We start from the raw sequence: 20,909 nt of genomic DNA, 5'->3' as shown, positions 1-20,909 counted from the left end.
TTTACATGTTGACAGAAATACACCACAGACTTGAAGACATGGAGGCAGCAGGGGAGCGATATACGGTATATACTGGTCCAACATACACATTTGGCGTCATTACTGGTTGTGGTGGTTTGCGTTTTCCATTGCAGAATTATACACTTTTTTTTTTCTTCTTTCTGATGTGTAACCTAACCAGCACATCAGGCAGGGACGCTGGAAGTAGGGGTGCTGAGGGGGCTGCAGTAGCCCCTGCTGGCAGGGGGCTGTAACTACAAGTCTAAAACGCTACTCCTTGAGGACGCGGACGTCCGTGGCTGACATTAGTCTTTCAGAGGCTGTAGCGGGGCTCATTTGTAAAGCCAGAGTGAATATACTGGTATACACTAGAAGACCCAAGGCATGCATTGGTATCAACCATCTCATGCTGCTGTTTTCAAAGGGGTCCCTTGACCTCTGACCTCAAGATATCTGACTGAGAATGGGTTCTATGGGTACCAACAAGTTTCCTGTTGACAGACATGTTGTCCACTATGCTAAACCCATGCAGTATGCCATCCCACTATTGCATGCAGTATAAATGTGTCATTTTCTAATTGAATATTTCTGCATACTGGGGTCCCTAAACAGTCTTGGAATTGCATAAATTGGGTCTGACTGGAAATCTGAGACTCTTTCAGGTTCAATGAGTTCAGTGTATTAATGTGTGATTATATTAGTGACATGGAACTTGACCTCACTGCAAAAAATGAACTATTGTGATCTCTAGGACAAATCACAGCCTCATGAAACTTTACAACCCCAAACTAGACCTAGACCATTCAGAAAATGTACACGGGATATCCAGCTACATTGAAGATAAGTGGGTTTTTCTGAGGCATTTTCAGAAAATGGTGCATGTCAAAATCGCACAAATCTCCAATTTTAGAAAGTTATTGATACTGCATCACATCATTACATTTTCTAGTATTTTTCAAGGTCACAAGGTCTTCAGGTGGTGTTTTAGGGGGAGATCTCTGCCCATCAATTCTTGAGCGGTCAAAAATGGTTAAATCTTGCACCAAATCTGTGTAACAAACCGTATCAACCTCTGCATTTAAGATGATGCCATTATATAGACTTTTTCTCAGCACCCCCAACTCTGACTGACTTCCAGCGTCCCTGACGTCAGGTCCGAGACTGAATATCACTGCTTAAAAAATTAAATAAAAATAAGAAATGATGAGCATGTCTCATCAATACACAGTTTTGCCCTTTGAGAAAAGACACATTTAGACTTTTGAAGAACAGAAACAACTTGAGGTGTCGTGAGGTGTGTGTGTGTGTAAGTGTTAAAGATTGTCTTTAAATGCATGCTGGTGTATTTGTCTTCACTACACTACAGGGAACAATTTGGGTGTAGAAAAGAGCAAAACGGAAAAAAACAAACCCGGCGACGTTCAGAAGCGAAAAACGACACGCGTCGATTTCCACAATGTCTCCTGAAAAAAAAGACACACAGGAAGGAGCTGCGAACGAAGAACCTGTACCCATGCTGAACATCTGACGACAGGGAGGAATGCTAAAAAAAAAAAGAGAGACAACGTTGACAAAACAATCCTCCTCAGAGACGAACATTTCTTTTAGACGATGCAACAAGAGTTACCTTGAAAAATAGATTTCTGATCATCACAAGACGCCACAAGAGACAGGACAGTTTTTTTTTTTACAAAAAAAGAGATTGTTTGATACAAGCAGAGAGGCAAGATGCCACCTCATGTAGACCCGTGGTCCCAGCTCGCCTTTTTTTCCCTTCCTGCCTCCAGTTCCCCAAACTGGACTCAGCGAGGAGGCCACCAGGAGACAACCGGCCTCGAGACTCAGTGAGGAGGCCACCGGCCTCGAGACTCAGCGAGGAGGCCACCAGGAGGCCACCGGCCTCAGCGAGGAGGCCACCAGGAGGCCACCGGCCTCGAGACTCAGCGAGGAGGCCACCAGGAGGCCACCGGCCTCGAGACTCAGTGAGGAGGGCACCGGCCTCGAGACTCAGCGAGGAGGGCACCGGCCTCTAGATTGTAAAAATTCCGATTTGGCACAAGAGTCCTTCAACGTCAGATTGACCTGTGAGCAGTTTAAAGGATCAAGCAGCTTTGTATCATGACATTAGCGTCTGCTAAATGACGTAATGTAATAATAAAGTGGGTAGTATATAGAGCAGGACCGAGATCCCCCCTTTCATTCGCGGGGCAGAAACTCCGTGGGGTGAGGTGAAGGGCGTTCTCGGTCCAGGCAATACGGAGGGAAGGTAAACATTGTTCATTTCCATATACTATCTATCCACATTGTAATGACACAAAGCTGGTTGAAAATGGGCAAAGCGATCCTTTAAATGCACAGATCACTCTCTCCATGACAAATACAGGGGAAATACCTGGATATGTTCTTCGTTTTGACTGATCTGTCTTGAGATTGTCGCCATACTTTTGGAGTGATATTTTTGTAGAAAAATATAATGAGGCATATTAAAAAAAAAAGACGGAATGAAAGAAAGTACTGCAAGAATTCAATGGATAGATTTACAATGGATTTTCTATATAGCTTATAAATACGTTATCTACACAATATGTGGTACAAAAATACTATAGCATTTAGTGGGCACTGGATTTTCCTCTGTGTTTTCCAAAAACAAACAACAAAGAAAAACAAAAAGTGAAGATGTGTAACTGGTCAGGCACGAGATCTTGTCCTTGGTGGGAGGGAAACACCGCTAAAACCCAGGCCAGGAAAGTCGCTTTCGGGGGTTCATGAACGCACCCCTGTAGTCAATGTGCTTTTGGGTCTTGTTTCACTCAAAATATGGTTTCTACAGTTGCAGTCAGGCATTGTAATGTAAAAAAAACAACTAGAAGTGAAAAATAAAAAGGACAAACTGCCTACATTTTGCTTGACGTCCTGTCTGTATGTGGATGGTGAATTGGAGATGTGAGCCATCCTGAGTTGACTCGATCCCGATCGTTTAGTACGTCGCCAAATTCTTATTTGTTGCCTCTGGAAACTTCTGACCGAGCTCCAAACGCTTCCTCGTCGACACGGTTTAGTGGCTACTGTCGTGCCGAGCGAGGCTAGTGACAAAAATGAATAAATATGTGCCTTAGTGTTATTGCGTTCGATCAGAAGCTCTGTCCTGTATCCAGGATCCAGCAAAATGACTCACACCTGCAACAGCCGACTGAAAACGACACACAGACAAGACGACCCTACGACCGTTTTGTAAATGAAGAGGTTAAAAAAAAAGACCCAGTACCACATTCTCTGCCACTGAAAAGGCTTATCACCCAGTTTACAGGGTAACTGGAGAAACCCCTGCTCCTCCAGCGCGGACAAAATGGCTGCCCTCCCGGCCTGCAGAGCAGAGCAGTGGCGGCCCACGGCCTCCGGGGGGAGCTCCTCTCTCTTTCCACAGCCCAGCCTCAGCCTGTAGTAGAAGTAGTAGTAGTAGCGTTGAGCAAAAATGGTCAATGTTTTTCATATTTGGCATCAGATTAATTCCGTCTCGCTGTCCCGTTTTGTCTGTGCTTTTTGTGTCCTTCAGCCTTGTAAGGAAGGTCATTTTCTCCTCCCCTGGTTTAAGGCAACTTATATTTGTGATGATTCTAATAAAAACCTTTTCTTTAAAAAATGTACAAATTTCTTAATACAAACCTCTATGGCATTATCAGTAAACACTGTATAGAAAATATATAAATATGCTTTTCTCTTTTCAATGTACAAATGTTCTGCAGCTCTTTTGAAAGCTCCCATTTCATCATTTTTTCCTCATTTTCTTCTTCTTCTTCTTCTTTTTTTTTGTAATGTACAGGTGCCCGACCCCCTCCGATAGACTCCCTTCTCCTCTCTCACACCGTCAGTCTCTCTTTCCCATTTTTAGACTCATAATATGCACAATTGGTATTTACATGTGAGGGGGGGGGAGGAGCTGTGTTTGTGTAGGATTGGGTTGTTGGGCTGGGGGTTGTTATGGCTCACGAGGAGTCCGTGCAGGGCGAAGGCGGGGGTGGGTACAGGTGGTGGGAGTAGCTGCGCTCGGTGTAAGGTGAGGGGGGGCAGCTCTCACAGTTCTCCTCGGCGGACAGGTACTGGCTGCGGGGAGTGGGGGGCGGGGGGAAGGGCTCCGAGTCGTAGTTCAGGTCGCTGGTGTAGCCCTGGCCCTGGCCCTTGGCGGCCGGGGCAGCGGCGTTGGCGGCCGGCCTGGGCGGCGGCCGGCGGCCCGGCGTGTAGTCGCTGTCGCACACATCCGTGCTGCACGGGGTGGTGGGCGGGGCAAAGTGGCGGTAGGTGTAGGGCCGGTAGCTGTGCGAGGGAGACAGGGCAGAGAGAGACAACGCGTGGGTCAAGCAATCCATTTTCAATCCATTTTATATTTATATAGCACCAAATCATAACAAGAGTTATCTCAAGGCAGAGCTGTTTAACAAAGCTGCTGTAAGTCATATATTTTTGTTAAAATAAGTGTTAAATAGCTCTATATTCTTATTTTTTCTGATTTCCCCCCCCCCCCATTTTCTCCCCAACTGTACTTGGCCAATTTCCCCCTGCTGCGCCGGTCGCTGCACCACCGTGTTTCTCCGTGGTTGCTTGACATCGCGGTAAACCTTAAAAAACGCGATATTGTTACATCCATAGTAACCCAGAATCAACTGATGCAGTTTCCATTTGCGCTTTGTTTGGAATAAACCGGCAAAGCACTGGGTGGGTTAGCATGAGCGGTGATAGCCAAGATGGCGGCTGAACAGAGAAAAGAGAGAGAGCCAAACTGGATCAACAGGCAAGACGTCACCTCCCCGCCCCCACACTGTTTGATTGACAGGTGATGTCTGGGAAGAGCAGTGCAAAAAAACCACCACAGCAATGAATGCTTGGCAAAAAAAAAAAATTGGACATGAAAAAAAAACACGGATTACCACTTTAACTGACCACAGGGATCCCAGCCTACTTTTACTTTTTCTATGAAAAAATAAACATATTTGATGACGGATGAAAGGAAACGCTTAGCTGGACAGAACCCACGACACGGTATGAGAGTGTTTTCAAATGAGCCGAGGCTGTGCCATTTCCCGACGCACAGGGAAAGGCTAAACAAAAGGAGGCCAGTCTGTTTGAAAGCGGGCCTGTGTGTACAGAAAGGGGCTGTTTTAAGTGTTAGCATGTGCCGGAGGAATTCCTCCCAAGTCGCCGTGCGGAAGGCTGCAATCCTGCCGTTTGATTACATTTCCAAACCAGATCCATTTCTCTGGTATTCTCTTAAATAGACGTGGAAGCGGGAAGAGTTTTCTGATTGATTTCAGGATTCGCAGGAGGCAAACTGAAGGAGGAGCAGAGCCTCAAAGGACAGTTACGTTCTAATCCTGCACAGTTTGAATGTCGCTGAAAGCACGAGTGCGAGACGAGCACAGCTTCAATCATCACTGGACCATAAAAATAAAGGCTACTACTACTACCCACCCAGAGAAATCGGTCTTCCCCAGCGAAAGGTTTACGCTAAGGCCAAAGCAAGAGACAATCGCACATATTCTAAATGACTGCAGCGATTACAAAGGACTTGGGGTTTCTAGTCGGCACGACTGCCTGGTGGACCTGGTTTGAAACGGCATCAGAGAAGTGCAGGAAAAGACAGCAAAAATGTACATCACAGCACTGGTTTAACCACAACATCACCGATAACGACACACTGCAGTGCACGATATCCCAAATACTCCACATGTTGTTTTGATTAATGACAGCAGAAAATCAGTCATCATGATTTGATTTGATTTGACCCATAGGTCAAATCAGCAGCAACATGGATACTTGAAATGTCAGCCCTTGGCAGAAAATATTACGACCTTAGGACACAACTGCCAACTCATTCTGCTTGTGTTTGGGAGTCTGGGGCACGTTCACAAACGTGTGCTCCGTGGACTGTAGCTAGGAGGGCTGCAAAAGACTGATCCCCCCCAAAAAAACTGGCTAAATATTGTTCAGTCTCAGCCATTATAGGCAGCCTTTCCATCTGGAGAAAGACGATGTTTTGTACTGCACCCTTGAGTATTGAACATGTTTTCATATATCAATGCACCTTTTTCACCTCAACCATTTTGTGTCTTAAAAAAAAAGGCAGGAAGTAACATAGGTGCAACCAAAACATTAACGAGGGCCCCGGCACTGGAACACCTAAATGGATTAAAAGTTGGAAACCCTCATTATGTTTTGCTTGCACCTGTGTAACTTCCTGCCTTTTAGACACAAAATGGCTGCTGGTGAAAAAGGCCCATGTCTGAATTTGTCAGATTAAGCTACCATTATGCTAAGTTTTTTTTCCCCTGTGTCTACACGTGCATGTATCCAGTTTCTGGTTTATTACCACACTGTAACCTTCTTCCAAAATATGAGTATCTTTCATTGCTGCCCTACTTTAGAGCCGTATAAAAGTATTGAAATGTGTCATGTACCTGTAGGAGCGGTGCGTCGAGGGACTGTTGGAGGAATAACCAAACTCCATGGTGTACTGTGATCGGACAGTAGCAGGGGACGGAGGAGGGTTGAGGATCTGGGAAAAACAACAATTCACTTTGAATGGAACACGGTTTGAACACAACAAGACACAAATTCAAATCACACGCTCATTTTACGAGGAGGAAAGAAAAGCCCACATCATTAAAACAGAGGCGATGAACTGTTGAAAGTGGCTGTGGCAGTTTCTCACGGCCAGAGACCTGCTGCTTCGCCTGGCTATATTAGCCTGAGCTCTCATGGAAACACATGGCTGTGGTTAAGAGCCGTACAATGGCTTCTTAGATTTGAGTGGAATTATTAGCAAAGGTGGGGTACGGGGGAAATTGTGCCAGGGTCCAAATGGAAGAGCTGTAAAAAATGATGGTTTGGAAAAGATAGAATTTGAAAATAAGATTTGTCACAGCTTCCTTTTGGTTATGGCGCAACATCCAGTGTAGAGCTATTACATCGACAACACATTTTTTTGATCATCGATTAATTGGTTTGAGTAATAAAAAATTGAAAAGTAAAAATAAAAAGGACAAAATTATCTGATTTCAGCTTCTTAAAATATATTTTCTGGTTGCTTTACTCGTCTGTGACAGTAAACTGAATATATTTGGGTTGTGGACAATCTTGGGCTTCAGGAGAGGTGCCTTTGAGCGTGAGTGTCACGCAATTTAACCTCGTGTGTGATGGTTTTGTAGTGTGTGTGTGTGTGTGTGTCTCACCGGTGGGAAGTAAGTGCCCTTGGTGCTGGAGGAGCTGCTGGAGGAAGCTCCGGTGACGTGGGCGCGGTCGTATGGCGGCCCGCTGCTCCCGCCCATGATGCTGAGGGAGCCAATCATGGACTTCCCCCTGGACATACCTGTGACAGGAACCAATCATCATCATCCTCGTACAGTAGCTTGTGTTTACAGAGCTCAACAGCGACAGCGAAGAAGTGAAATTCTCATTAATTTCTTCCATTGATGCTTCATAAAATCCTTATAAAAAGTTATAAGCCTGGAACCAAGCCAACTGGCTATGAGAGGGATCGTGAGTGACCATAAAACATTTAATTTGGAGCAAAAATATTCAAAAACAAGAAAAAAAGGCAAAAAGAAAGAAAACCGGTGCCTTTTTTCCATTTTCCTTCTTCCACCAAATCAAATGTTTTATGGTCCCGATTCATCTCGTAGCTGGTTGGCTTCATTCCGAGCTTCAAAGTCTTTACATAAGGATTTTCTGAAACATCAATGGAGAAATAAATTTGAAATTCACTTCCTGGAACTGGAGCCATGAAACAGTGGGCGGTCACGGTTGAGCTCTATTCCAAGGGCAATATGACTTTTTAAAATTATATTTAATTCTGGCACAAAATACCAGTTGACGTTTTAGCAAGCTTACTCTTCTACATTGTGAAAATGTTGTTTGAGACTTGTGGATGTTGTTGCAATTCCTACTGGTGGCCAATAGAGGTCGATAGAACTCATTGATTCCTCAAAGGAAGGATTTGCCGATTTTCAAACCGGCTTTGTGTTACAATGTGGGTAATATACTGTATGCAGATGGACAGCCTTTACCTTGTCTTCATGTTGTCCTACGCCAAGAGCTCTGCAGGCACTTCCGTGTCAGAATGAGGCAAAACGCATCATTCTGACATGGAGGTGAACAGCTGCTCTGCTCGAGTTCTGTTCCAACTCCATCGTTTTTTTTTTTTTTTTAAGCGGTGCAGCCGCTTCTATAAGTGACCATGTATGTTTGTGGGCTGATGTGTGTCAGCGAGATGTGTGCACCGCGAATTTGCGAGATTTAGCCTAGGCCCCGCCCCCAGCTCCCCGGTCGGTCTGACTGCAGCGACACAGACAGACGTAGAGAGAGAGAGAGAGACAGCGTCTCATCTCATGGACAATAGCCTCTTAACACCGGTAAGGCACGCACGCACGCACGCACGCACGCACGCACGCACTCACGCACGCACACACGCATGCAGACACACATTCACGCGCACGCACAGTTTAAGAAACGTCTGGAACGCTATGGGGAGAGCGGCTCAAAACCGGTTTGTACAAGGAAGTGAGAGTGGAAACAGAAGGCACATTAGCCCAACCCCTTTTAGAGAGTTAAATTGGCTCCCTGTCGAAGGTAGAGTTCAACAGCTAAAACTGATCATGGTCTATAAAATATTGCATGATCTTTGCTCAAACTATTTTACTAAGTACTTCCAGTTTGTTCGGGACACTCATCGGGACTCCCCAGCTGGTGGGGGCAGAGTTTCTGCAAGCAGACGAACGGGGATTTCTTTTTTTTATTAATTAATACACAGGACAAGATGTTACTATCCCTTGTGCCAAAATCCGAGGAAAAACACATTAAGAAGCCCAATCCAGAATAAAACAAGCTAACAACAGGCTAACAAACTAATAAACAAGACACAAATCACCAGTTACCTACCCTAGCCAACAGCAGTATGAAGCATGTCATTGGGGTTTTCAAGTGGGCACCTTCCTTCACCGACGTTTCGTTAAGTTAGGCCCACGACACCTCAAGAAGGCTTAACGGTGTAATCCAGCGTCCTGGAAACACCCCCCTCCATGCTACCACCGCACAACTGCATATTACCTCACTATCTAAGCCTAGCTATCCAGGTCGGTTCGGTATGACATTCCTGACTACACCACCACTGTCAATGATTCAGCCCTGTTGATGCAGACCGTCAATCATGATGACCAACAACAAACAATCCCTAACTACACCACCACTGTCAATGATTCAGCCCTGTTGATGCGGACCGTTAATCGTGACCAACAACAAACAATCAATCTGACCTTAGCGAGCTCCCCAGCTAGCATGTTTCCTCCTTATCCACAGCCATTCACTTGCTCGTTCTGCTGCCTGAGACATGTTGCTAACCGCAAGTTTCAGGCTCCATCCCCGAATGCCCAACTCAGTTAGTAAGGCAATAACGGACTTTGCCACAAAACCACGGCAGCCCACCTCTACAGGCCGCACTCGAGCCCTCCAACCTCGCTGCTCTGCCTCTGCTGCCATTTCAGCATACCTAGCTTTCTTGCGCTCATAAGCCTCCTCAACTCGATCTTCCCACGGGACTGTGAGTTCGATAAAATAAACTCTCTTCTCTACCTCAGACCACAGTAACAAGTCCGGACGTAGCCGGGTGCTAACTATATATGCTAGGATGACTAGCTGTTCATTCTAGTCATGAGAAGGTAAGCGCTGTACATCTGCTTATATTACTGAGATTATAATGATAGAAAGCAGGTTGGAAATGGGCAACGCTTCTTTTAAAGACTTGACAGTATGAAGTGTGGTGCATGCCCACCTGGCAGCGAGCCGGACAGGGAGCTGGGGTGCGGCACGTATCCCAGCGGCACAGAGGACGGCCCGTGCACCACAAAGTCGTTGGTGACCGTCTCCCCGTCGTCTTTCATCTGCGGACACAGGACGCGCTGGCACACGAAGTACACGGCGCCCACCACGAACAGCGCCATGACCACGCCCACGATGGAGCCGATGGTGTTGGAGGGCTGCGGCGACGGCTCCTCTGTGGGATCTGGAGGGCGAGAGAGAGAGGCAGTTTCGCTCGGTTGCATTGGGGCCAATGCGGAAGTACCCAAAAAATGCACTTCCTCGAATGGCCACTTGAGGGTGGCTGCAAAAGCGAGTCATTCCACATAGACAACCCCATGTTAAAATGCCCGACTTTGCAGCATGTTTACAGCCTGGTTCAAAAAACAGTTTTGTTCTCTATAGCTAATATTCAGCTTTCATGACAACTGTACGGCAGGTGAATTTTTATACAACTCAAATATTTACATTTATATTTATATAACTAGAGTAAAATAGATGATAATGAATTCTTGTAGCGTCTTTGGACATACAAATGGTGAAATGTGGTGAAAAACACCAGCCACTAGCAGCTTCTACACAAAAATATCCAACCATAGGTTCAATCAGATGCAAATGAGGCTTGAGACTTACAGCAGCCGCTCTCGTCGGAGTTGTCTGTGCAGTCCATGTTGTGGTCACACTTCTTATGTTTCCCTATACACTGGCCGTTGCTACAGCTGAACTGGTCAGGAGGGCAGTGAACTGGGAACGTAAAGATGCAATCATATTTAATTTCATACATACCTTTCTACTTAAAGGAGGACTTACCCCCTAGATATGTATTAGAACAGTGATTTGAAAATACCTATGGAAAAAACCAAGAAATGACATATGCTCTTGTCTATACTAGGCTCTTTGACTGTGTTCAAGTCCAGATTTTTTTTCGGAAATCGACGCCATTACAGTTTGCCTAATGCCTCAAAAATAATTTATTTGAGAGGGGCAATATCTTTATAAATATCAACAATTAGCCAACGCTGGTGGCCTGTTTGGAAACAGCTTTGCTCAAAATGGTTTTAAGTTATATCAATTTGGTAATTCAGTGGCGAACTAGAAATTTAATTATTTTTCTGCATGTATCTCTATGGAAACTACGTTACGAGAGCAAAGTGACGTGGGCTCGTTACAGCAGCACACCGCACAATACGACAAACCCCCCGTTCTGGGGTAACACAATGCGAGATTTCTCTACGTCATTCCCTCGTCCAAGTTGCCATATAGTCCCTTTTTCATTTTAGTTTGGGGGCTTTTCGTGATTCTTGTTAAAAGTTGTGCAAAAGTTTCCTCTCAGCGCAGTGCAGGCTGCCTGCGCCTCCTCCCTCCTGCCAGACCCCGGCTGGCGAAACAGCCTGCTGCATGCATGGGGCGTTCTGTAACCTCACGGAGCAACAAACAAACACAGACAGAAATAGCTGTTGTGCGATTTTTCTGCTCAATACAGTATGAGATTGGGTACAGGATTGAGGGAATCCCGCATCTGTTTGCTAAGGTGCGACTGGACAGGACGCTTTTCACAGACGGGCACAGGGCTACTCAGGGCACAGCTGCAGATTTCTCCTCCTCCTCCTCCGCGCATTCAGTCTGTCCAAAATCAATACCGATATAATCTCAGTAGGAGGGATGCAGGGAAATATATGATAGCCGATGTGTTTAGAGAAGCTTTGTCACGTTGTCACGTCGTAGTATAGCGTTATATTTTACATGTGCGCTAAACTGCGAGCATATTTGTTTGCGGAAATATCAGACTGCTCTCTCTCTGCTCTCAGAGCACAGAGAGCTCTGCTCTGCTGCGCGCGCCCGCGGAGCTTGGAGCTAGTGCATGAGGTTTACAGTACGACTCTCTCCCGCCTGCCTGGCTGGAGACAGCTGCTTCCAACTCGGACTGATAATATATACATCATCATTCGAGCTTATCCAGGTAAGATATTAATAAAGTAGTGACACATTCAGCGGGAAACTAACTATAATTAAGACATGTGCCAACTTTGACGACGTTTGTTTCAGTATTTTAAGAGCAAACTTCAATAGGAATAGGCTTGGAGTTCTGAGGAGCCGAAAGGGTACAGGGGGGGTAGGGGAGTAATTATCTTGAAATCCCATAGTCTTTGGGAACACTGTGACGTCAGTGTGTTCCTAATCTCCCATTCATTTGAGAAAAAAAAAAAAAAGCAGTCTTCGACCCTTAGAGGGCGCTTATGCCAGTTATGCTGCTGAAAAATGATACAAATGGTAAAATTGCAACAGTTTGGTGTCAAATGTGGAAATTCTGACCAGAATTCTTCACACATCACCCCCAAAGTCATATATATTGGTTAAAAGCTGAAAAAAAGTGTTTTGGAGGTAAGTTCTCCTTTAATAAGTCTTGGAGCATGCGGCCGAGTATGTGCATTTAACCCCCATGTGCTGCATTCTTATTATGATGGTTTATTATGATTCACTATTATTCACCACCGCACACTGAAATGGCTTATTGAGACTTATTCAGTGAACGACGCGTTTCGCGGGTAGCGTCATCAGGTTCACTCACAATGCCATGAGGACCACAGGTGTGTTAAATACTTCAGGGTCATAATTGGTCACATGACTAATTATCACAGTCATCTTATACAAAGTACAAACATATTTCAAAAGTCAAGCTGAAAAGAAGGTCCAGGTTGTAAAAAGTCGTTCCGGTCCGCCTCTCTCACCTTCGCACTTGTTCTCATCCGAGCGGTCCTGGCAATTGACCTCCCCGTTGCAGCGGAGGCTGAGGTCCACGCACTGCCGGCTGTCGCACTGGAACTCTGCGTGGGAGCAGACCGGACAGTCCTCCTCGTCGCTGCTGTCGTCACACTCGGGGTAGCCGTCGCAGCGCCAGGCCTGGGGGATGCAGTCCACCTCTCCGGAGGTGCAGGAGAACTGCTCCGGGGAACACGTCGGGGGCTCTGAGGGAGAGCAGGGAGGAGGCGGAGTTAGCAGTGATGAAGACAAGAAAAAAGATAGCCAATCCGGCAACGACCTGGGTCTTCACAGCTGATAAGAGTACAGAATTAGCAGGATTAGGGCTGGGTGGTATTCACAGTATTCTAAAATTGTATTTATCGAGGACCCAATAGAGTGTGTGTTTTTTTACAGCAAAACATATATTTTTTGTATATATATTTTTTTTTATGGTGGTATGTGTGAGTGTTTTTACAAGAAATCAATTTTCACACTTTTTTTTCTTTTAATTTTTTTCCACAATTGGGGTGGCGGTATGCGGGGGGGCTGGGGGTCCTTCAACATCCTAAGTCCTTCAAAATAAAATAAAAAAATAAAATAAATGCCTTCCGTTAGTTTTGTTCGTGGAATTTTAGATTTTAGTACGTAGGAGACGAAGCAGGAAATTAATCGGCTTAGCAGTAACTTGACACGAGCGACGAGGAAACGTAAATAAGTAGATATTCCCTACAAAGCCAAAAACAGCCTATTTGTAGCGCTGCAACAGGCTCAACAGCTTACGTCTCTGACCTCCACAGGAGAGCAACCCTACAGCTGAGTGACGTCTCTGAGCTCCACAGGAGAGCAACCCTACAGCTGAGTGACGTCTCTGAGCTCCACAGGAGAGCAACCCTACAGCTGAGTGACACCTCTGACCTCCACAGGAGAGCAACCCTACAGCTGAGTGACGTCTCTTACCTCCACAGGAGAGCAACCCTACAGCTGAGTGACGTCTCTGACCTCCACAGGAGAGCAACCCTACAGCTGAGTGACGTCTCTTACCTCCACAGGAGAGCTCGTCCTGCAGCAGCACCAGGTGGACCGGACAGGAGCACCGTGTCGTCCCGTCCCCCTTCACAATGCAGATGTGGGAGCAGCCACCGTTGTCCCAGGTGCAGGGGTGTTTACCTGAGACACACACACACACACACGCACGCACGCACAGATTAGCACACAAAAAAACAGTACACACGGCAAAAAAAAGACCAAAAATGATTTGTACCAACTTTGGTGGTTGAAAAGTGCAGCAAGGTGTCTTACTGTATTCTCTCATGTCCAGCTCGTGCACGGCGTGGATGTCGCTCAGGTAGGCGATGCGGGCCTGGATCTTGGTGCGGCCCTCGCGCGTCGTCTTGTCGATGCGCTCGATCATCTGCTGCTGCCGGTCAATCCAGTACAGGTGGTTCCCGAAGACGGTCAGGCCGACCGGCTGCAGGATGTTGGAGTCCTCGATCACGATGCGATTGGCCCCTGAATCAAAACAGCAGCAGGGAGAAAGCAGGTTGTAGGGAAAAAAGGCTCAGGAAACTGAGGCAACAAAACGGGCAACAAAACTGAGGCGTGGGGGAGGAGGAGGGGCAAGGAGGAGTGGGACAGCGGTATAGCCAGGTCAGTGCTCCAGAAGGCAAGACACAAACAACCACACATTTTCTGCTTCACAGTTTGGTAGCCAAAGTTCAAGCAACTTTATACAATAAATAGGGCATATTCTACATGATCAGTTGGGGGGGGGGGGGGGGGGGGTATCAATACGTCATAGTATTGCGATATTTTATTATATGAATTGTCAAGTGCATAACGCAACATTTATGACCGATTTTGCTGCAATAAAAATGATTTTAAGTTAGATGAACAGACTGGAAACTTTATCTCATTAGATAAAACGTTTTTTTTCTCTTTGGGGACATAATTTGCAGTTGAAAAAAGTAATAAGTCGCAATATATCACTTTTTTTTTTTTAAATGGCAATAATTGTATCGTGACTCAAGTATCGTGATAATATCGTATCGTGGGGGCTCTGGTGATTCCCACCCCTATTATCAGTCTGTGTTCATGCGTAAAACCCCCTGTCTGCATGAAACAGGCTTTTTGGGGGCATACCACTTGTTGTTGTGGCCGATATGTAAATGTAGCCAGTGGCGAGCTGGTTGTGGCTATCAAGGTGAGGCTAGTGGCTACAGAGCAGGAAGTCACAGCAGCAACAACAACAACAATGGAGGAAATCAGGAAGAAAAGAGAGGACAGTGAAGCTACACTTTTAAAAAACACAGACAAGATGAACACCCGCTGTTCCTTTTGTTATGACAGAATGGCTGCATGAGTGACCAACAACAACAACATAGTGGCGTGTGATCTTGAGCTGAGGTACTATAATGCAACCTTTGTTTTCATGTCTCCAGGTCGAAAAAGCAAACTCCAAGTCAAATGTGGTGGCAGTATCTCACCCCGATAAAGCCATCAGACTGTTTGACGGCAGCTTTGCTCTGAGTGCCCGAGTAGCTGTTACCCTGAGGAGGGTGCCAGGCAGCATCTGCCTGCCCTGGGAGGTCCACAGCAGTGCAGTGCCCCTGGTGCTCTAATTTTAGCCAACTGAAGCACGTTCCCCTGTGCAGGATCAAAGGAGAGAAGGGGGCCAAGTATGCGCCTCAAAATGTCTGCCGTCCTCCCTGATAAAAAAAAAAGGGAAAGGATCTCTAGGAGTACTACCCCTCTGACGGTGGAGTGTGCGCTGCTTGCCCCCCCATGCCCCCTTTTCCCAAGGCTGGTACAGATGCTTTGCATGCCTTTGTGCCTGCGTGGGGCAGCAGAGGATGGCTGGAATGTGCTGAGCACGGGGCTCCGGGCCAACTTCTCCTGGCCAGGCACAATGCTCCCCGTGTCCTTTCCCCAACGCTGGTTCACACATTTGCTCCATGCTTCTCTCCTGATGTGTCAAACCTCCCCGACGCACATTCACACCCTGCTTCTCTCCTGATGTGTCAAACCTCCCCGACGCACATTCAGACCCTGCTTCCCTCCTGATGTGTCAAACCCCCCCGACACACATTCAGACCCTGCTTCCCTCCTGATGTGTCAACAAACCCCCCCGACACACATTCAGACCCTGCTTCTCTCCTGATGTGTCAAACCCCCCCGACACACATTCAGACCCTGCTTCTCTCCTGATGTGTCAAACCTCCCCGACGCACATTCAGATCCTGCTTCTCTCCTGATGTGTCAAACCTCCCCGACGCACATTCAGATCCTGCTTCTCTCCTGATGTGTCAAACCTCCCCGACGCACATTCAGATCCTGCTTCTCTCCTGATGTGTCAAACCCCCCCGACACACATTCAGATCCTGCTTCTCTCCTGATGTGTCAAACCCCCCCGACGCACATTCAGATCCTGCTTCTCTCCTGATGTGTCAAACCTCCCCGACGCACATTCAGATCCTGCTTCTCTCCTGATGTGTCAAACCTCCCCGACGCACAATCAGATCCTGCTTCTCTCCTGATGTGTCAAACCCCCCCGACACACATTCAGATCCTGCTTCTCTCCTGATGTGTCAAACCCCCCCGACACACATTCAGATCCTGCTTCTCTCCTGATGTGTCAAACCCCCCCGACACACATTCAGATCCTGCTTCTCTCCTGATGTGTCAAACCCCCCCGACACACATTCAGATCCTGCTTCTCTCCTGATGTGTCAAACCCCCCCGACGCACATTCAGACCCTGCTTCTCTCCTGATGTGTCAAACCCCCCCGACACACATTCAGACCCTGCTTCTCTCCTGATGTGTCAAACCCCCCCGACGCACATTCAGACCCTGCTTCTCTCCTGATGTGTCAAACCCCCCCGACGCACATTCAGACCCTGCTTCTCTCCTGATGTGTCAAACCTCCCCGACGCACATTCAGACCCTGCTTCTCTCCTGATGTGTCAAACCCCCCCCCCCCCGACGCACATTCAGACCCTGCTTCTCTCCTGATGTGTCAAACCCCCCCCCCCCCCCGACGCACATTCAGACCCTGCTTCTCTCCTGATGTGTCAAACCCCCCCCCCCCCGACGCACATTCAGACCCTGCTTCTCTCCTGATGTGTCAAACCCCCCCCCACGCACATTCAGACCCTGCTTCTCTCCTGATGTGTCAACCCCCACCCCCCCCCCCCCCCCGACGCACATTCAGACCCTGCTTCCCTCCTGATGTGTCAAACCCCCCCGACGCACATTCAGACCCTGCTTCTCTCCTGATGTGTCAAACCCCCCCGACGCACATTCAGACCCTGCTTCTCTCCTGATGTGTCAAACCCCCCCGACGCACATTCAGACCCTGCTTCTCTCCTGATGTGTCAAACCCCCCCGACGCACATTCAGATCCTGCTTCTCTCCTGATGTGTCAAACCCCCCCGACGCACATTCAGACCCTGCTTCTCTCCTCATAGGCCGTGTCTACATTAGCCCGTTTTTATGGCTCGGCACTTGGTTTGCACCTATTTTCCACACTACCTCAAGCCATTTGATGAAACGTAGGCTTTGGTCTCCGGCTATCTGGCCCGTCTTTGTCACCAAAATCCGCGCTAGAGTGGAAGTGTAGACAGGGGGGAAACGCAGATGTTTGGAATTCCCCTTGTATGGCTATCTATGTATTTTCATATTCTTTCTGAAATAGGCTATAGGCTATTGTTGTGGAGATTATGTGGGCTGGCCCTGGCCCTCATGGAGATTCAATATTTCAATTAGGAATTATAAATAGGCTGCTGGCAATCATATAAATATGACTGGCTGCTAAATAAAAAGGCATGTTTATTTAGTCTATTTTGTTTTTGTTTTTTATTCTTCTGCTACTGCTTGCCTGCTTCAATGTTGTCATGTCATTTGTTCTGTTGCTTGCCTCTTGTATCGTATGTAGCTTTTGTTAGTGCCTGCCGCTACAACGTTGTCATGTCATTTTTTAGCTATATTATTATCATCATTCATATCAACATTTTCTGTAACATGTCAATTTTAACAATGTTTTATCATGAGCTACTGTTTGCATCCTATTTCAATAATTGTGTTTTATCTTCACCTTTTTCTTTTTATTTTAGGGAGTATATTGTAACACCTGGCCATGTAAACTAGCCTTTTGGCTAATTCTGGCATATTTACTGCAATGTTTATTAATATGCACTGTCCCTGCCAAATAAACCAATAAAGACTCACCAGACAGGTCGCTGCTCTCGATGCGCCGCAGGTCCGAGTCCACCCAGAAGAGCTTGCCCATCTCGTTGTCGATGGCCAGAGCCACGGGCTTCCCCAGGCCGCTGAAGAACAGCACCTCCCTCTCCGTGCCGTCCAGCGCCGCACGCTCGATCTTCGGGGAGCGCTCCAACAGGTTGGTGAAGTACATGTACCTGTTGGTGCACAAGATCAGTTATAATCCTCCCACCTTAGAACATCGGTGCATCTCTTCTCCATTTTGAAGAGGCTGCTGAAAAAAAAATCACAAGAACCGTTCACTGAAATGTGGCACGGTGGCTCAGTGGTTAGCACCGGTGCCTCAGCAAGAAGGCCGTGGGTTCAAATCTCCACCCCGGTCCTTTCTGTGTGGAGTTTGCATGTTCTCCCCGTATCCTCCGGTTTCCTCCCACAGTCTAAAGATAATACTGTTTTTAGGTAGTATCACAATGTATATAATCTAGTCAAATCAAATGTGTACTATGGATATGATGGTATGTATGTATCTATGTTGTGTGTGTGACTGTGTGTATATATGAAGTACTGTGTACTGTGCTGATGCCTGTGTGATAAGAGGCTATAAACAGAACTGAACGGAACTGAAAGATCTATTGTGTTTTACAGTTTTTACAGGAGGAACCAGAAGCCTCCCATCGTGGATGCTCCTTAATGGTGGTGTTTTCCATTCTGGGCTCTGAAAGCAGCAGAACATCTGCACACATCGTTGCACAGAAACCACACAATGAGCCAGAGATTACGGTCTGAACCCGGGCCCAAAGAAAACCCTACAATTTAGATTTGAAACAAGCGACTTGGCACCGCCGAGCAAAGATGGGCCGAGGAAATGCACGAGGCGGAATGAATAAACAAGGGGAACAAATGAGTGTGTGATCAGAAACGAGGCTTTTTGTGGCTGTCGGGAAGCGCCGCAAGTTTGGGACAAAACAATGACGGCAAAACAAAAAAGAAGCGCCCTCAAGTCTAAAAGGAGCAAGGAGCAAAAATGGCTGTGAGCTCATTTTGGTACAATGTCAAAACACACATGGCAATGACTTATGCACCTTTCTGCATTGCCAAGCAGCTGCTTTAACGACAACAAGAACAAGAACACCTGTAGCCTCAGGCTGCCAAACCACCAGGCATGTGTTCAGGATACCGCCATGTTTCACACAGCCACATTTGAGGCTTTTTTCATGATTTTCAGTGCAACCAAAATATGGCTTTTTCATGCTTTCGAAGGCCTTAAATTGAGATCATTTAAGAATTTTTCCGACTTTAACGGACATGTGGATTAAGCGTGTTGTCCGTCATCAAAACCTAGGTGAGCTATAGACGGTTTTAACTTGACAACGGAAACATTGTAAATTGCTCCTAGCCTACTTCCTGTTGCAGTGTTTTGCTAATACAATAGCTGACAGGAAAAAAAAAGGCTAGGTTTCAAAACTGTTCCCATAGCGACACAATTCTGTGAAAACCCGTCTATAACTGCTAACTTTGGACCGGGCTGCCAGTTACTGACCCTCTCTCCGGGTTGACGACGATGGCTCTGGGCTTGTCGTGCTCGCCCCTCAGCACCACGCCCACGCGCCGGCCGTCGGTGCGCGTCACGTTGATGACGTTGGTGACCTCGCTGGTCCAGTAGATGAAGCGGCTGTAGACGTCGATGCTCAGGTCGTACGGCTGCAAGCCCAGGTTGGGTCCGCCCACCGAGCTCGACACCACCGTCATGCTCTGGAAGGAGGAGAACGGACCAAACAAAGCGCATGGCAGTTAAGACCTTTTCTCATCAATTTCTCGGGTGCTAAGTGTGCTACATGAATTTAGTACAAGTTTTAATGATAATTTTCACTAATATTGTCAAGTCAGCATGAAAGTATTGAATGATTGTTTATATACTGATTGTTTTTGTGTCAATTAAAAAGTAATTTATTTCACGGTCCCTAAGTTAAGCGTGAAGTTCCGGGAGGTGAGCTAACCGTAAGAAGACCCTGTTGGGTCCAGAGTGAATGTCTGTCCAATATCCAACTTAAAACTACCTTCACCGCGGTGCACGGACCGCTGATAACGCCGTGCCAGGTGAACATGAAGTGAAGAAACGTACGTTGATAGTAAGCAAAACATCACACATTGACACCTACAGTATTAAAGCTACGTTACGTCAACAGCTACAGAAAAGATATTTGCTGTTATGTTACTTGACGTCATGGAAGGTTATCCACAGAGGATTACTGTAACAATTACCAGGGTTCTCACATCTTCCTCTACATCAAATTCAAGGACCTTTCAAGGACCTTCAAGGACCCTTTCCCCAAATTCAAGGACCCAACAAGGCATAGTTTGAGACATGCATCAAGGTTCATTATTGTTGCAACAATGAGAATTTTTATGACGAGAACTAGCTCACAGACAAATAAAAATAGAGACTTGAATGTGTGAACACTCAGTGTGGTCTTGCCTTCTCTAACACAGCACAGCAAAATAATATACAAATATACAATATCCAGGCATTGCTGAATGTTGCTAGCTGCCGCTGTTTATCCTGCATCTGCAACCTGCACCCATGTCACGTGACCATTTCACTGAGGCAGGTGCATCACAGCTACCCTAAATTCAAGCACTTTCAATGACCCATGTCCATCATCAGTCAGTATATAAATGGGAGCTGGGGCTCTGTCTGTTTGTTTGTTTCTCTGTCCCACTGTGATTGTCCCACTGTGATGTCATAAATCCCACGGTGACATCATCCGTGATGTCATAAATCCCACTGTGACATCATCAAAATCCCACTGTGACATCATCAGTGATGTCATAAATCCCACTGTGACATCATCAGTGATCAGTGATGTCACAAAAAAGAAGTGGGAGTCTGCCTTCAGACCCGCGTCTTCAAGCCATGGACAGCTGAATGTTGCCAACTGCAGGACATGTGATCCAGCATCCCTGAAGTATGCCATCAAGGAGCAGGCCAGATGCGAGCTAAGTGGCTCTACAGCAACATAAAAGCTAGAATTACGTGCGTCGGACCTGAACCCACAACATTCCCTATTCTTTTCCAGAGACTTTATCAAATTCCCAAACTATTCAA

The 20,909-nt window shown here is 46.6% G+C and overlaps 1 protein-coding gene across 6 annotated transcripts in view; it reads right to left on the bottom strand.

Moving 5' to 3' along the window:
* Positions 1-3,983: 3,983 nt before the first annotated feature.
* Positions 3,984-20,909, bottom strand: part of lrp6 (low density lipoprotein receptor-related protein 6) — a gene marked incomplete at its 3' end in the record, with an annotated part of 105,042 nt that continues 88,116 nt past the window's right edge. For 3 of the 6 annotated variants that reach the window (XM_083650533.1, XM_083650537.1, XM_083650535.1), the window contains 10 exons: positions 19,344-19,555; positions 17,810-18,000; positions 13,885-14,094; positions 13,627-13,752; positions 12,573-12,809; positions 10,477-10,587; positions 9,818-10,048; positions 7,224-7,360; positions 6,450-6,547; positions 3,984-4,311 (listed from right to left, as the gene is read on the bottom strand). In XM_083650533.1, the coding sequence (XP_083506659.1) occupies positions 3,984-4,311; positions 6,450-6,547; positions 7,224-7,360; positions 9,818-10,048; positions 10,477-10,587; positions 12,573-12,809; positions 13,627-13,752; positions 13,885-14,094; positions 17,810-18,000; positions 19,344-19,555 (1,881 nt within the window). Of the gene's footprint in view, positions 4,312-6,449; positions 6,548-7,223; positions 7,361-9,817; positions 10,049-10,476; positions 10,588-12,572; positions 12,810-13,626; positions 13,753-13,884; positions 14,095-17,716; positions 18,001-19,343; positions 19,556-20,909 lie in introns of all 6 variants that reach the window. The other 3 variants (XM_083650532.1, XM_083650534.1, XM_083650536.1) reach the window with 3 other exon arrangements.

The sequence above is a fragment of the Poromitra crassiceps genome (genome assembly GCF_964638095.1).
Source record: "Poromitra crassiceps genome assembly, chromosome: 2".
Taxonomy (NCBI): Eukaryota; Metazoa; Chordata; class Actinopteri; order Beryciformes; family Melamphaidae; genus Poromitra; species Poromitra crassiceps.
This window is presented reverse-complemented; position numbering and strand designations above follow the sequence as displayed.